We start from the raw sequence: 16,769 nt of genomic DNA on the forward strand, positions 1-16,769 counted from the left end.
AACGTGACGGGGTCTGTCTGTAATAGAGGGTTCTGTGTCATCGTATTGAGATTTGCAAGTAAGATCTAAGAGATCTAGCTTGGTTTTGGATTAACTCAAAATAAATTGGTCATTAAAATAGCCTTTCATCATCTTCTGATAAGAAGTTTATGCTATTCTGAAGATCATTGAAAATTATCTTCTTAGTCTTCAAAATCAATCGAAGGAAAATATCTTCTGTAAACTGAAGCTAATTTAATCTAAAATTCAATCAGGAGAATTGATACTCATAGTAGGTTTGGAATCATGAGAAAGAGTCGCAGTGGCGTTATTGATCATAGAGGTTGTTGACTTCCGGATTATCGACGAAATAGCACCTTTGTTCAAAAGCGAGCGTTAGTCGGTCATGGGCTCCAAATATAAGGGGTTTGTGTCTCCGGATTATATAGTTAAGTTTTTTGATCTTGATGAGAACAAGGCTTTTATTTGGAAAAAGGCAATTGGGACTATTTTTCATTTACGTTGTTTCTACTTGATGGTTGAAGGAAGAATGAAATTAAAATTTGATATTTTGAGAAAAAACTGTTAAACCCAGATTCCTATGATTAATTTTCTTTCGCCGTTAGTTGATCGTTAACACGTAACAGATCTAAAGATCTTGCTTGGCTTGGATTAAATCAAAAAGATTTGGCCATAAAAACAGCCTTTGTGATATCGTGATAGGATGCATTCTGCACGTCATAGACAGCCGGCTTCTTCATCTTCAGACCTGTAATGATCTAAAAGTAATAGAAAAATTTACTTCTTTACTTTGATAAAACTTACCTTTTTCCAAAATTCATCTCAAACTCATTAACTTCAATCAGCTTTTATCTTGATGTCAAAATTTAACTGCACTAATCCAAGTCTTCTGAAAAAAAAAAATCTAAAAATAAAAACATCAAAATGCGATTCAGTTGATCGTTACGTGAAATTTCGTGTTATCTCTTGTTTTTAGTTGTTATTTGTTTCGAGTAGGTAAGGAAGCAAAAGAAGACAAGACAAGAGAAATGTTACGAGACGGCATCAACTCACATGTTCTCTGTTTTTGTTTCGATCTCCATACACACAAACATACTCCACATATGTGCATGGCAATGTTGGAAAGAGTATGTAATGTTCATATGTAATAGCGTGGGACACACCACGTACATTACCCACTTGAACGAAAGCAACCAGGGAACTTCCGTTAGTTCAGAGCTCGTGTCAATGTGAAAAACTTACCATTGGAAACGCCTGGTAACTTTTGCATTTGTGTGCGCGCACTACAGGTAACCGATTATCGTACAGCGCGTCGTGTGTACGTGGAGTATTTGATCTGTTCAACAACATTTCAGTCATTTAGTTGTTCTTCAACAGTCAAAGGAATTAAACAAGACGTGCAACGCTCTTCCAACCGTCACCAATTAAATTGAATTAATTACAGATTAATGTGCCTTATGTAAAAAAAAAATTGAAAGAGAAATAAATAAATAAAAAAAAATTAAATAAAAATATAGGAAGAAAAAAAAATAACGACAAATCAATCACAATCAAAGTGTGTGTAAATTACCTTAATAAGGTAAAAAAAAAATAAATAAAAATATTCAAATGCATAACATCACCCAAGTGTTATTGAAAAATCATCAAATAATGCCGTACAAACGAAAGACAACTATTTATAACGTTGGAGTAGTTAAAAATAAATGTTGTACACAAAATAGTCATAATGAAATTAATTATAGTAAAAGTATGAAAATTAATAATTACCCACAAAAAATGTCAACGTTCCTCGTAATCTGCGTCTGGATTGAATTGTGCTGCAATTTCGCTGGCGTTAATTGCAACATCATTAATTTTAGTACAAATGCATTACCAGCGACGAACGCAATCAGAACCACCAAAGAAGAGTATTTAAAAAGTCTGCAACAAGTATTTAAGTCCACATTAGTGCCCAATAGTTTTAAAAATGGTTCCAGTATTGATAAGGTAAGTTGAGGGTCGTATGAACAAATGCATACGAGTTTTTATCTCCTACAAAAAAATATTTCATGCTGCTGTGGGTGGACCTTAATAGATAGTAACTCATAATCTAATAGACAAATTAAATGACTCTTCATTTGGGTGTCTCGAGATCATCGTCATTACCGATGATTTGCCTAATTTTGGAAAATTATTATTGAGTAAATTTTATTTATAGAAATGACATTTACGGCACAGTACCAAAAAAAATAATAATAAACAAACGACAAAGAAGACCGTCATCTTCATCTGCAGCAAAACCGAAGAGTTATGTAAATAAATAAACATTACTCACCGCATCTGACTTCATGTCTTTGACCTCTAAAGCATTCCGCGTTTCTGGGTCACACGAAAATTCACGGAAGTAACTGTAACAAAGAAAGAAACAAATTTAAAATTTCTTTCAAAAAATGCATTTTACTTTGGAAAGTCCTACAAAGTAAATTTTTATTTAAAATTTTAAAAAGGGTTAAACTTTTATACTTTAAGTTCTTTGATTATACGATAGATGGCGTTGATATTTGAAAATTTCAAAATTATCTCAGATGGTTTTTGAAGCTGTTTTTGTATAATTTTCGAAATTTAAAATATTTTTTGAGAAATGTTTTCTTTTTCGAAAATTATTCTAAAACAAAATCTGTGATAATTTTAAAATTTTCACATATCAGCGCCATCTATCGTATGATCAAAGAACTAAAAGCGTGACAGAATTTCTGACAATAACTCACCTCGAAGTAAAAAGCATCTAAAAAGAAATGATGAAATTTTTATCAAAATCTGAATCACATATTCCGGCATGTAGCGCACTTTATTGTGATTATATTTAATCAGGTAATCCTCCGCGTCGTGCTTTTTGAATCGCAAAATTATGTAACTGATAAGAAACGATGTATTTCGCCATCGTCACGAAATTCAGCTATCGGCAAATCTAAATTTACTTATTTATAAAAACTATCTTTTCCGCCATATCATTCAACGACTTCAATAAACTATGCGATAGTTTTATGGTCCTGATTATTAAATATTAAGAAATTGTAAATCACCTACGAGTTTGCTAGCTGCCTCTGCATGCGACGACGTGAAAACTATTAAAATTCCGATAAAACCGCTATTATTACTTAATAATTCATATGGTCAAGGCATTGTAAAAAATGCAACCATGACGAAGCAAAAATTTTAGTTTTTGGACGTAGAAAGCCAACTGTCGTTTTTTTTATGAAAAATTGATCTTTAAAATTGACATGAAGTTAAAAATAGCTTTTAACTATTGATCTATTAGAAAACAAAAAAAAAACGTTTGCGCCAATAAGTCTACCTTTGATATCGTCATTTTTTGTCTGGATCAAGCTGGTTCAAGTTGCGTCATAAAAGCTTTTATTCTAAACTTGACGCGGATCTATTTTTAATTTTTTAAATTAAATTCCACACGAAGGAAAGAGAAACGCGTAACAATCGACGTCAGTGAAAACCTGATTCTCAACTTCTGATAAGAATCTTGGATATTCCCGTAAAAAGTTGTAAAGTTGACTCATTAATATCCTTTTTCTCATTCCACAAATAAGTTTTTCAGCTGCAGACCAAATGACTCATAAAACCACGAAAAACGATAAAAGGACATGCACTTCCTTTGAAAAATAATTTTTTTTTATTTTTGAAGGTGTGTCTTCCGCGAGTGACTCAACAAATTATTTTTAAAAAATAAATGCCAATCGTGAATCATTCAGCGCGCGACAAAAAAAAATACTATTTCATTAAAAATTAATAAAATGGTATAAAAATCAAGAAGGTGTTAATGACACTCAATTGTTTATCACTCAATCCGGATCTTCTTTTACATCATTGCGACACACTTCTATTATTAATTTATTTATAATAGACGCATTATGAAAATAAACTACAACTTCTTTTTTGTTGTCTCAACTAATTTTATTTAAAATACGTTTAGAGCATCATATTTTATGCAAATAAACAAAACTTTAAAAAATAACAAGGCTGGAGCAAGAATGCAAAATGTTTCACTTACTTTGTGAATTTTTGAACGAAAGAAATTTTTCACAATTATCAAAGCTTTCGATCGCTTTCGATAGAACAATAAAATTGCACATCCTCAAAAAATAGGAAACATAGGAAAAATTACAAATAAAATTACCTTTTAAGTGAAAAAATTTAAAGCTCATTTTCACAAAAGGAAAAGTAGGAATATAAAAATTCCATCATAAACTTTGTTTTAGCGCCAATGAAAAAAAGACCACTTGAATTGGAAGACGTTACTTTGAAACAATTTCTTCGTGTTGACTCAAACAAAGAGAAAAGAACACCTCTTTTGTACAGAGAAAGGAATCGAGTACTCCTAATGTGCTAGAGTGCTTTAGTTTCCGTGAGTCAAAATCGTACTTATCAAGGGCGCCAACGAGCATCAGACCTTCCATATTGCCATAAAATCGATTTCTATACAAGGTCTAATAAACATTTACTATATAGACATTTCTTATTGAAGATGTTACGATCTACTAAGATCATTATCCTCGGTATATTAAAAATTATACGACAAAGTCTGGAACTTCTTAGACACGTTCAGGGAATGGAATTTAATTCTAAAAGAAAGAACACATTTCAATCGACAGAATCAATAGACTTTAACGCTTTTACCAAATCAATTGCGACAAAATGTCAATTCAAAAACTGACCGTTTGAAATTTGAAAATCGCCTCTTGCTAATTCAACATAATCTTTTATCAATTTTTTTTTTGATTTAATTTTTTTTATTTACATTTTATTTTTAAACTGAAACAATATTATGACTTGTTCCAGCCTACCTAAAGAATGTCTTGAGAATGTCATCAAAAAAACAGCAAAAAAAATCTATTAGTAAAATGTTAATTATAGCTTTTGCGGAATAACATTTTTTTTCTTACATGGCGCCTAAATTAGAATACAGCGTTATCACCCGTTTCGTTTTGTTTTATGTTCGAACAAAAATTCCACATATTTATGCTAATTGTTTAGATCCTTGTTATTTTTATAAAAAATGTATTTGTAACACACATGTTGCGAAATGTGATTTATTTTATTTGTGATTTTTTTTTAAATTCTTGGAGTCTTTTTGATTCTTGCGCTCTATTTGGGGCGATAAATCAGTCCTCTCACTTTCTTCTCGTTTATTATTTCTTTCTTGTTTACCTGTGCCCATTAAGACACGGTCATTAAGAGCAATCGATCGATCACATGAATCGAAATTCTTAGAAAGAACCCGCCCATGTCCAAACTATGCGCATGTTTTTATCGCTCTGCATGCATTTCATGTTATTTTTCTCGATCTCATAATAACATAAACTTTTAAACAGTATACAACGTGTTCACACACACGCACATGTTTATTATTATCCACATTATTTAACGAAAAAAAAAAATATCGAGTAATAAAAAATTTTGTATGTTTATGCATTTTTTCCCTTCTTTCTTCTTTCATTGCAGTTTAACATAAGTGAGACAGAGTTTACCACAAAGTATCGAGAATACTTAGAACTGGTTGAACATAGACGCCAAAAAGATGCCCTATTGCTGAGTCAAGTGAAAGCCAGCAACAATAACAACTGTAAGTATATCTTTAATTGTTTTTCGTGTTCAACATCTGATTAACATCGAATTACATCGCTTTACATTTCGGTCGTCGCTTTACAACTTCTTAAGAGTACACTAAGTAGCTTAACAGAAAGACCTTAACAATCAAGGTCGACTCTTGATTGTTTTTGTTATTAGTTAGGTAGGCACTATATCGTCCGACATCGCAGTTGTCGTCGCGTCAAGTCAATGTGTATTTGTTTCAAGATTTGTAGAGTTTTTCTCACAAAAATCTACACCTCGTGTGGTGTTAAAGTTACGCAAGATCCACTATGTTTCACGATTTTTTTATTTTGTGTAAAATGTATTTAATAAAAAAAAAGTAATAACAATAATTTACACTCTTGGTGTACTAATTTTGTATTTAATTAGTGCATCTAACGTTAGATGGGGCGTTATTTGAAACTGTCAAGTAGTGATTTTGATTGCGTCTTTAAAAATAAAATTACTTGTTTTGAAAAAGTTTAAAAGCTTAAAACCAGTTTTTGAGCTCAAAACCTAAAAATGACAAAAAAATAATTTTAAAATAGGGTCAAAATTCAAATTAAAAGGTAAATTTTGACAGCTGTCAAATTTTCTTTAATACTTCATTTTTGAGCTGTTTTAAAAGTTCTTTTTTTGGTAAAAATCATATTTTAAGCTTTAAGGTGATTTAAAAGATAAGATTTTAGATTTTTAGCACTAAATTTTCAATTTTTGAAGTGTCAAAATTTTGACATTTTTTATTTATTTATTTTTTTTTTTTTTGAGAAATAAAAAAAATTTTAAATTAAAAAATTGGAATAAATTAAATTTAATTAAACTTAAAATTTCTTTTATAAGCGTTTAAAGGTAATTCATTTTTAAGACAAAAATTATTTAAATTAGAGGCTTTTTTAATTTTTTTTTTCTTAATTATTTAAAGACTTTTTTAAATAAATTTTTCAAAAAAATTTTTTTTTTAAATCATTTAAAGATTTTTTTAAAATTTATTTTGCAAAATAAAATAAATAAATTTTAAATAAATTTTAAAATAAATTTTAAATTTCTAATATATAAAATTTTAAGTAAAAGTCAAAAAGTTTTTCCAACCCTGTCAAAAATTAAAAAAAAATTAAATTTACACGAATTTTCACAAAAAATTAAACTTTTAATTTTCAAGTGTAAAGCCATAAAAACTTCAAGTACAGAAATACTTCACGGTCTCCAATCGAGCAAATAATACTTGAAATTCTGATAACGCGAGCCAAAAATAGTTCAATTTCGGGGATTTTTGTCAAGGCGGAGGTTAATTGCTAAAACCTCACCGATAAAGGTTAACGACGCAATTTCTGCGCAAAAAAACAAAACTATACAAGACAGACGAGCCTACCATCGATAAAAACTCTTACGATAACAATTTTTCTGAAATATCATCAAAACCCCATAAAAATTCCACGGAAAAAATGGTTTCATTCAATAAAGTTAATTTTTAATTGTTTACACATCGATACCTAGACAAGAACTCGTAAAATTGATAAGCTCGCATTTTTGAGTGATTTATCATCATCGCACGGGATCGACTTATTATTATCTGGCAAGTACCATTTGATTTACTCGCACACAGGTGTCTTCTTTCGCTGGCCAAGTGCGGATGAATGAACGACTCAACGGAAACGTAAAAAATATTTACTCTCGAAAGATAGTAAAATCCGATTTCTATTATGATGAATGAGATAAACTATTGAAGAATGTCGAATATTTTTATATTAGTATAAACAGTGTTCGCACATCTGTGGTGCATGTACTGAGGGGGATGTGCGACGTCGTTGTCGTCGGCGAGAGATGAGAACATTCGCCAAAATATAGATCGCACTCGGCGAAACGAAGAAATACAGTGTAGCTGACCTATTTTGCGTGTCATCTCATATGTTTTTCCATTTTAAAATGGCAAAAATAAAATTACTACAAAGATTTTTGCGCGTGATTGCCAATCTAATTGATCGTCACCTCAATTCGCGCCCAACGGCGAGACGATTATTTAGAAATTGGTGATTCCAAGTTAATGGATTTTTTTTAAATGCTCGAAAAATATTTTTTTTTTGTTTTCTTTTAATGAAAATTAAAAATTTTCCTCAAAATTTTAAAATATTTAAGAAAAAAAAATATTTAGGATCAAAAAATTAAAAAAAAAATTAAATAACTAATTTTTAAATTAAATTTTAAAATTATTAAAAAACAATTCTTTAAAAAATAAAAAAAAATTATTAAAAAATTTAAAAATAATTGAAAAATTAATCAAGTATTAATTAAATAAAATAAAAAATATTGAAAATAATAAAAAATAATTTGCTAAATAAAAAAAAAATTAAATTTTTATTGAAAATAAATAAATAAAATTAAAAATTAAATTAAATTAAATTAAATTAAATTAAATTAAATTAAATTAAATTAAATAATATAGATTAAATTTATTAATTATTTTTTTCAAAATTTAAAATTAAAAAAAATATATTTTCTATAAATTAAAAAAATATTTTTTTAAAATAATTTGGGTTAAATTAAATTTATTAATTTAAAAAATCCAGTAATTTTTTTTTAATTTAAAATAAAAAAATTAAATTTCAAAAATAATTTGATTTAAAAGTTAAAAAAAATAAATTCTTTAAATTTTAAGACATATTAAATCAAATAGAAACAATAAAAAATTATTTTCTTTACTTTTCTAAACCTTTCAAAACTCTTGACCTAAAAATGTTCGAGCATTAATCGAACCTGCTTGAGCAACCTCATACCACAAATACTTGTGTAAATGGCATCAAAGTCAGTCATTATCGTCAATTATTGTGTTTTAGACGTGAACGATGATCGAGAGTAAAGTGATATTTGTTTACATTTTTATGTGGCAGGTACTTTTTTTTTTGCATAACAAAACGTTGAGACATGGAGAGATGCGGATCTTGCAACAAAATTTCCCATAACAATAAAAACTTACAAAGGAATATAAAAAAGCCTCATGGCAGTAAATAATTTAAAAAAAAACTGTTACCGTTAAATGCGGAACCGAATAAATTTTTTCGGGCTTTTATGACTAATCACTTTTACTGCGTATTATTTTTTAGTCACGTAGAAATGTGATGAACGAAAAAAAAAACGTAATCAAATATTTGGGAAATTCCCTTTTGAAATAATTAATTATCCAGGTGGCTCGATTACTGTTCATTAGAAGAAGACAATTCCTGACAAGACAAGGTGATGTTTTTGATAAAAAAAAATTTGACGTCATAATTACGTGATTTTTTGCTCATGAACCTTATCTAGAGCTACATTTTTTAACGGATTTTGACCAAAAAAAAATATTTCAGTTGATCTTGTGATTAAATATTTAAAATGTGCATTGGGACAAAATTTTAAAATATGTATTAGGAAATTTTTAAAACGTTCATTGGGTAAAAAAAATTCAAAAATCGTATCAAATTGAGCGAAATTTTAAAATGTACTTTGGGCAAAAATTCAAATTTTGCACCGGGAATATTTTCAAATGTGCATTGGGCTGAGAAGTTCAAATGTCAACTGGACAGAAAATTCAAAAATTGTGCCTGAGTAATTTTTTTTAAATTTAAAATTAAGAAAGATGAAAATGTGCATTGGGGTCATTATAAAAACTAATTTGGTGTAAAAAAAATTTAATGTGCATTGGGCCAAAATATGAAAAATTGTGGATAATTTTGCGAAATTTGAAAATTTGCATTGGGAAAAATTTAAAAATAATTATGGTGACATTTCACAATGTGCACTGGGTCAAATTTTGAATAAAAATCGAATAATTTGAATAATAATTTGAATTATAATCGGGTTAAAAAAAAATATCTACTGGGATCAAAATTTAAAATACTCACTGGGTCAAGTCACGTGGTCTAAAAATCAATTTTTTTCTCTTTTCAGTGCCCAAATCCCGTCGACGTCGCGCCATCGACAACAACGACCTGATTTACATGCATTTCGACCTCTCGCCAAGTGTGATAAACGACACAAGTACAACCATCGACGAGGCCAGTCTCATCATCAGTCTAGCGAAAAATCGTCATCGCAACGAGCCACCGTACGGTTCAAAGGCACGCGGTCAAAGTGTTCCTCGTCGCAATCGTCGACGCCAAATAAAAATCCACGTTTACCAATTATCCGAGAAATTCGATCGAATTTGGCTGCACACCGTCAACTTAACGACACACAAATTCCCGAATCATCGCAAAGTCCGTTTGAACGTTCAGCAAGCCGTGGAATCGTGGATGCTGGATAACGCTTCGAACGAGGGCTTGCAACTTTATTGCGAAGGATGTCACTCGCACGGAATTTACGTCGTGCATGAAAACGGAATGAATAATGTGCCAGGAAGCGCTTTTCCAACGCTGCAATTGACGCTGAAGGGACGCCAGCGAGAAAAACGTTGGCAGAGATCGTTCAAACCCGTCGTGCAGGACTATTTTTCGCGGAAGCACAGCAAATGTTCGAAGAAAAGCGGAAAATGCTGCCGGAAGGAACTGAAAGTGCAATTTCAGGAAATTTCGGGATTGGATTTCGTGATACAGCCGAAGATGTTTGATGCGGGATATTGCGATGGAAGTTGGTAAGTTTCTGATTTTCTCGATTTTTAGGTATTTTGCCAAAATTTTTTTTTATTTTTAAAGTTTTCCCATAATTTTATGATTTTTTTTTAAATTTTTAGATTTCATAAATTGATTTCACAAAAATTTTGAAAAAAAATATTTTTTAAAATTTTTTTTTAAAAGTTGTAAGAAAAAATCATTTAAATTTCTTGATTTTGTTCATAAAATCTCGGAAATCCAAAATGAAATTCAAAAAAAATTTTTCTATGAATTTTCCAAATTTTTCAGAATTTTTCCAATTTTCAATTGTAATTTTTGTAAAATTGTGGAAAATTTTGAAAATCCAAAAAATTATTTAGTGAAAAAAAAAATAATTTTTTCACGAGTTTTCCTGATTTTTCATAAATTTTCCACACTTTTCACATTTTTGAACAAAAAAAATTGATTTTCTTAAGCAATTTATAAAAAACAATAATTTTGGACTTTAATTTTGCCTGAAAAATCATAAAATTGTAGAAAATTTAGAAAACTCGGAAAATTCGTGGAAAATCGAAAAAATTTAAAAATTTTAAATTATTTTTTTTTATTATTATGAACAACATAAAATGTGAAAAAATCGAAAAATTAAATTCAAGAAAAATCAGAAAATATTAAAACTATTTTAAAATCGTGGAAAACTTCGAAAAATTCTTAAAAATCAAATTTTTATAATATTTTTTAAATTTTTTTTTGCAGTCCAACCGCCTACAATCCCGCCAGTGAACACGCAGTGTTACAAGCCCGCCTCGCCGACACCGGAAAATACAATATTCCGAGACCGTGTTGCGCGCCCGCCATTCTCTCCGACGTCGATGTGCTGCATGTCGACGAAGATGACGACACAAAATTGAAAGTTACCACTTTTAAGAACATGCGAGTGCTGCAATGTGCCTGTTCATAGCTTGCGCTTGAATTTTCACTTTCGTTAGTAAGAGGATGAAGAAGACTCATAGAAATTAGATTTTTATTTTTACAAAAGTATTTTGCCGCAGACTCATTAGTTGATAAGACTTTGTACTTAATTTTTAAGCTTTATTTATGTCCGTAGCTGTAAGTTTTGCCGTACAAATGTTTAATTTTTAACGCCAGTAAACGAGGGAGTTCATTACCAGGAAATTTAATTTTAACGAAGAGATTTTATATTTTTTTTTAGTAAATATTTATTGACATGCGGAACCAGTAACTGAAATAAAAAGCGCCGAAAGTGGCGTCAAGATGCAATTTTTTACATTAGCCTTTCATTTATTCAGAATTTTATTTAACATTTCTACACGTTTTTTGGGATGTTATTTAATGTTCTTCCTCATAGCCGTCGGGCAAAGCGTTGACGTGGGGGTTGTGGAATAATGATTTGTTGCCATCGCCCCTGTGAAAGAAAAAAGGTTTGTTAAAACTGTGAAATGAAAAAAATAGATGAAAAGGATCCAAAAATGAATTTCTTCGAAGAAATTTAATTGAAAAGTGAAAGATTTTCAAAATTTTTCTTCTATTGTAAATTTTCCTTAAAAAAATTGACAAAATTTGCATTTAAAATTTCGATTTCAAGCAATTTTTTTTAATCTTGGAGTAATTTTGCCTTTTTTGGCATTTTCCCACAAAAAATGGAGATCATTTTAAAGTTAAATTTCTGTAAATTTTAGGTTTTGATTAAAAATTTTGTCATTTTCTGCTTTTGAAACTAAAATTTTCAGAACAAAGTGGAATTTTTTCAATTGAAGGACAAAATTAAGTGTTTTTTGCCTTTTAATTCTTACAAAAAATTAAATTTTTAAACAAATTATTCAGATATTTCTACTCAATAATAATTCAACTTTCAATTTTAAGTCGGAAAATTATTTTATTTTTTTTTTGTCAAAAGACTGAAGTTTTTGTCTTTTTAAAATAAACTCAAAATTTTCCGCATTTTTTGGCTAAAAAATATAATTTATTTTCTTTTTTCGACCAAAAATTTTTAAGAAAAGGTCAAAAAATTTATGTCCTAGGACAATATTTTTCTCATTTAACTCATTAAAAATTCTTTTTTTAACAATTTTTTTCCAAATTTCAAGCTCGAAATACCAAATTCTTTTCGTTTTTAAGCCTAAAAATAGAGTTTTTAAGAAAATTTGAAAGAATTAAAATCCAAGGACAATTTTTGGTCCATTTTCTAATTGAACTCATCAGAAAATTCGATTTTCAAGCGAGTTTTCTGAAATATTTTTTGTGCGAAAATGCTAAAAATTAAATTTTGAAGAAATTTTTTAGATAATTTCATGTCTAAAAACGATTTTCTGTGAATTATTTTAAGAAAAATTCTCGTAAACCAACTTGTTAACCACTTTCTGGATCCTCAAAATCACTTTCAGACTTCTTACCATGGGAAACGCTTGGTACGAACACGCAAATATTCGTATTTAATGAATTCTGGACGTTGATGTGGGTGATTCTTGTGGTCCAAATAGCAGTTGACGAAGCACAAAGCGACAGCTGGGATTCCGACGAAGAAGAACATGTTACGCCACATCTTTGAACCGCCACCTGAAACGAAAAATGGCACATTTTATTGAAATTTCTCGACTTGGCTTATCAATTTTTAAAGTTTTTTCGTGAAATCTTCTTCAATTTCAACTCAAACGTATCAAAATTTTGAGTTTTGTAACCAAATTCATCAAAAATTGAACTTTTCAAACATTTTCTTGGAGTTCGCTCATCAAAACACACACACAAATCTTACATAATCTCCACGAAAAAACTAAAAACCTCCAAAAAATGCTAAAATTCGAATATTTTACCATGTCCGGCTTTCGGGGCATTGGCTAAGTCGGCCGCTGCACGTCGAGCCACCGATGTGGAGAACTTTCTCAAGACCATTGAGGACATTTTTCCACGATTTTAATAAATTTTTTACCAAGTCGCTTTCGAAAAATGAAAAAATTGATCGAACTTCAAGTGTCAAGAGTTCGAGATCGAGAAAAAGTTGCACAAGAAACTTGCGACTTGAATAAAATCCGGTGTCAAACGTTCGAAATCGACTTTCAAGCCACAAAATTTTTCATATGGTAAGAATTTGTTTTGATATTTTCGTCGATTAAAGACGTTTTTTGTTGTCGTTGCCGCGTTTTCGGTACAAAAATTTCTGACAAGTCCAATTAAAGACTTTTAAAATCATAAATTTCTAGTTTCATCATGAATTTCCACGAAAATTTTGCATTTTTTGTTTTTGTTTATATTCCATTCGTTACATAATTCGATAATTTTTGCAATTTTTTTCGTTTTTCAGGCCGTGCTGAGACTGGTTCGCAAATACTTTGTTACCGTTGCGTGTCCCGTTATCGCTTTTGGAGCTATCTACGCCGATTGGAGTCACACTCAGAAGTGGAAACAGCAAAAACTCGCAGCTATCGTTGCCAGTAAAGCGGAATTGCAGTAGAAAAATGGCAATTTTCGGTATCACACGCGAATATTTGTGGATCGGATTTCCCCTTATCGCAGGACTCTTCGGAAAATTCCTCGATGACCAGGAAACGCTCCGCATGACACGATTCCGCGACAAAAGTGCGCTCTACGGCCGAACTCTCAAAGAGGGCGAAAAGCCATCTTGGCCCTAAAATCGTGTCACGCGAGCTAAATTTGCTGTAGAATTATCAAAAAAAAATCTTTAAAATAAAATTTAACTTTCAAAAATATTCACTTCTTTATTAATTAACTTTTTTTTTTTTTTTGAACAATTTGCTGCACTTTAACTGGTGTATGTTTCTGAACGTGTGTGTTTGTGTGTGTGAGAGAGGCAATTCTTACAACAGAACTGCGGAAGCCCTATCCTGGCAAACCGAGGATCTCGTCAACGAAAGACGCAACATCCGTGTTCAATGCGGTGTTTTCCACGATGAAAATGTGTTGCAACAATTGATCGTAAGTTGGACGGTCGGTGTAACGTTTTTGTAGGCAAGCAGTGATGAAGTTTTCCAAGCGATCGGAGAATTCCTCGGATTTTTTCAAGCGCGGCGGGTCGTCTTTGACCACCTGAAAGAGAAGAAAATTAAATAATTTTTAAGAATTTCTTTTTAATTTTTAATTTTTTTAACGGATTTATATTTTTAAATAATTTTGACAGTTCAAAATATGACAGGTGTCAAATCTTTTTTGAAGAATTTTAATTTTTTAGTTTTTCCAAAAATAATTTTCACTCAAAATATGAGTTTTATATAGTTTTATGCATGAAAAGTACTAATTTAATATTTTTTCAAAAAAAAATGACATCTGTCAAAATCCTTGACAGTTAAAAATTTGACAGATGTCAAAATTTTTAAAGAAACTAAAAATATTTAGATTTTTTATATTGTTTTAACTAAAAAACAAATTTTATTTTAAATATTACTGAAATTTTTGATAGTTGATTAAAAAGTTTGACATCTGTCAAAATTTTGACACTTGCAAACTGTCAACTTTTTTTTAAAAATATAATATATTTCAATTATTTTACGATTTAAAATGCATTTTTAAATAAAATTTTCTTTAAAATCTTCGAAAACTTTAAATTTTATAAAAAATTTTGACATCTGTCAATTTTTAAATTGTCAATATTTTGACGTTTTAGCCTTTTTTCTCAAATTTCAAATATCAAAGACTTTAATTTTTTATCCAAAATCTGTTCCAAAAGTAATACTTATAAAAACGTCAAAATTTGACAGTTCAAAAGTTGAAAATTCTAAAATTGTTTTAAAATTTATCAAAATTTACCGGAGTAAAAGATGTTCAAAATTAAAAAATATCATCAAAAATTCTACAATTTTACTCGAAAATTTTATGATTTGCTTAAAAATTTTGCAAATGTCATAATTCGAACTGTCAAATTTTTTTGACGTTTAATGAAATTTGGAACATTTTTATTCTAAATTTGTTAAAAATTTTAAATTTGAACCAAAATTTTCTTTGAAGTGCCAAACTCACAAATTTTTTAATGACAATTCATATTTTTTAAATTCAAAAGTTCAAAATTAAAAAAATTCTAAAAATCGAAAAAAAAGATTTTAAAAATTTTTAATTGATTTAAAAAAACATATTTTAAACTTGAATTTTTAATTTAAATCTTATAAGAATTTCGGTTGAAAAATCTAATTAAAAAAATATTTAAAATTTTTCGAAAATAAATTTTTAAAATTTTATGAGATGGTTCAAAAAATAAAAGTTTCATGAAAAAATTGTTCAAAATTTTATCAAAAATTTTTAGAAATAATTTTTACCTGTTTTAATTGTTCAAATGGCGATCCCCAAACTGGATACGGAAACTTTCCTGTAGCCATCTCTATCATACTTATACCTGCAAAAAACGTAATTTCTCAAATTTTTTCATTAAAAAACACAAATTTCACCTTACCTAAAGACCAAACATCTGATCGAATGTCATATTGACCCGGATTGCCAGTGGGATCAATACGTTCGGGCGCCATATACGGCTTGCATCCCGCATCCACAGTTTTCGCTATCGAGTCAACGAGATACCCGGAAATGCCAAAATCGCACATTTTCACGTCACCCTTCCGATTGATCAGAATATTCGAAGGCTTGACATCGCGATGGATGACTTTGAGTTGTGAATGCAAATAATGCAGCGCATTGACGACTGCCACGGCAATTTTGCCCAAAATCGGTTCCGGCATCTTCCGGTTATTTTGGAAGACTTTGTGATAAAACTTGTCCATCGAGGTGTCCATGACCTCCATGCAGATCCAGACGTCGCCCTCGCGAAATAACGCACCGTAAAACTGCACCGTATTCGGACAATCACTCGCTCGCATCGATATATCCAAGTCCATGAGAAGCCGTTTCTACAGCGAATCGAATTAATTACGAAAAAAATTAGAATAACATGTAATTACAGCTCACGGTCAGCCACTCACCTGTTCTTGAGTGTTAATTGTCGACGTGATTCGTTTCACGGCCATCACGGTGCCCGTTTCGCGATGCCGCATTTTCTCGACGATGCCGTAGGCGCCACGACCAAGGTCACAAATCTTCTCCAGGTGGTCCGCTTCGACGACAAAGGTCCGATCGCCGATCGTGATGGTGGCGCGCGAGTCGAGATTCCGCGGAGGCGTCCTACGTGCGACACGAGAAAATGTCCAGAAGGTGAGAAAAGGTGAAGTATGTGGGTGGGTGGATTGTCAAGAGTCAAAAAGTGTGTCACGAGAAAATTTTCAGACTTTTTTCCCTCGGTGACGACACGACCTTGACCGAACTCAATTGAAATACGAGCGAAAATTCTCAAGAAATCTTGAAATTTCGCAATTTTTTTCCATTTTTATGAGAAAAATTAAAAAAAATCTTACACTGGCTGTGCAATTTCTGGTTGCAGAGGGATTTTAAGTCCCGGACCTGGACGTCTTCTGTTCATTTTTTACGCTGATTTATGGCTCGGAAGCGTCCTTCTCACAAACGTTTTAAAAGCTTTTTCTGGTTTTTTCACTTTCCACTTCAAACTTTTCGCTTTTTTTTCGTATTTTTGTTTGAAATTTGACTGTCAAACCATCGAAATCGAAATTCCTC

The 16,769-nt window shown here is 30.5% G+C and overlaps 3 protein-coding genes across 6 annotated transcripts in view; 1 reads left to right on the plus strand and 2 right to left on the minus strand.

Annotated features, from left to right (window-relative positions):
• LOC134836030 (cytochrome c oxidase subunit 6A2, mitochondrial) overlaps positions 1–13,183 on the minus strand; it is a 351,497-nt gene extending 338,314 nt beyond the window's left edge. For 3 of the 4 annotated variants that reach the window (XM_063851153.1, XM_063851151.1, XM_063851152.1), the window contains exons 1-3: positions 13,016–13,183; positions 12,599–12,761; positions 11,519–11,610 (exon numbers count right to left, since the gene is read on the minus strand). In XM_063851153.1, the coding sequence (XP_063707223.1) occupies positions 11,535–11,610; positions 12,599–12,761; positions 13,016–13,103 (327 nt within the window). In that variant the 5' untranslated portion in view covers positions 13,104–13,183 and the 3' untranslated portion in view covers positions 11,519–11,534. Of the gene's footprint in view, positions 1–11,460; positions 11,611–12,598; positions 12,762–13,015 lie in introns of those variants that run through there. The other variant, XM_063851150.1, reaches the window with a different exon arrangement.
• LOC134835402 (bone morphogenetic protein 5) lies at positions 1,777–11,472 on the plus strand. Its single transcript, XM_063850279.1, has 4 exons — positions 1,777–1,986; positions 5,494–5,614; positions 9,544–10,225; positions 10,941–11,472. The coding sequence occupies exons 1-4, from the start codon at positions 1,777–1,779 to the stop codon at positions 11,143–11,145; spliced, it is 1,218 nt and encodes a 405-aa protein (XP_063706349.1). The 3' UTR covers positions 11,146–11,472.
• Positions 13,184–13,624: 441 nt separating the features above from the next.
• On the minus strand, positions 13,625–16,757 carry LOC134836026 (dual specificity mitogen-activated protein kinase kinase 6). The gene is made up of 5 exons (XM_063851144.1): positions 16,553–16,757; positions 16,124–16,322; positions 15,601–16,051; positions 15,467–15,543; positions 13,625–14,246 (listed from the first exon to the last, which is right to left on the minus strand). The coding sequence occupies exons 1-5, from the start codon at positions 16,615–16,617 to the stop codon at positions 14,040–14,042; spliced, it is 999 nt and encodes a 332-aa protein (XP_063707214.1). The 5' UTR covers positions 16,618–16,757; the 3' UTR covers positions 13,625–14,039.
• Positions 16,758–16,769: the final 12 nt, after the last annotated feature.

The sequence above is a fragment of the Culicoides brevitarsis genome, chromosome 3 (assembly GCF_036172545.1).
Source record: "Culicoides brevitarsis isolate CSIRO-B50_1 chromosome 3, AGI_CSIRO_Cbre_v1, whole genome shotgun sequence".
Classification (NCBI taxonomy): domain Eukaryota; kingdom Metazoa; phylum Arthropoda; class Insecta; order Diptera; family Ceratopogonidae; genus Culicoides; species Culicoides brevitarsis.

What these genes read in the sequence shown, in the direction of transcription:
- LOC134836026 (XM_063851144.1), bottom strand. Translation starts at nt 16,617, where the DNA reads ATGAACAGAAGACGTCCAGGTCCGGGACTTAAAATCCCTCTGCAACCA. An exon ending in CCAGAAATTGCACAGCCAGT is followed by an intron (nt 16,323 to 16,552) that starts GTAAGATTTTTT and finishes TGTCGCACGTAG; the next exon opens with GACGCCTCCGCGGAATCTCG. An exon ending in ATCAGATGTTTGGTCTTTAG is followed by an intron (nt 15,544 to 15,600) that starts GTAAGGTGAAAT and finishes CGTTTTTTGCAG; the next exon opens with GTATAAGTATGATAGAGATG.
- LOC134835402 (XM_063850279.1), top strand. Translation starts at nt 1,777, where the DNA reads ATGTCAACGTTCCTCGTAATCTGCGTCTGGATTGAATTGTGCTGCAAT. An exon ending in ATGGTTCCAGTATTGATAAG is followed by an intron (nt 1,987 to 5,493) that starts GTAAGTTGAGGG and finishes CTTTCATTGCAG; the next exon opens with TTTAACATAAGTGAGACAGA. An exon ending in AGCCAGCAACAATAACAACT is followed by an intron (nt 5,615 to 9,543) that starts GTAAGTATATCT and finishes TTCTCTTTTCAG; the next exon opens with TGCCCAAATCCCGTCGACGT.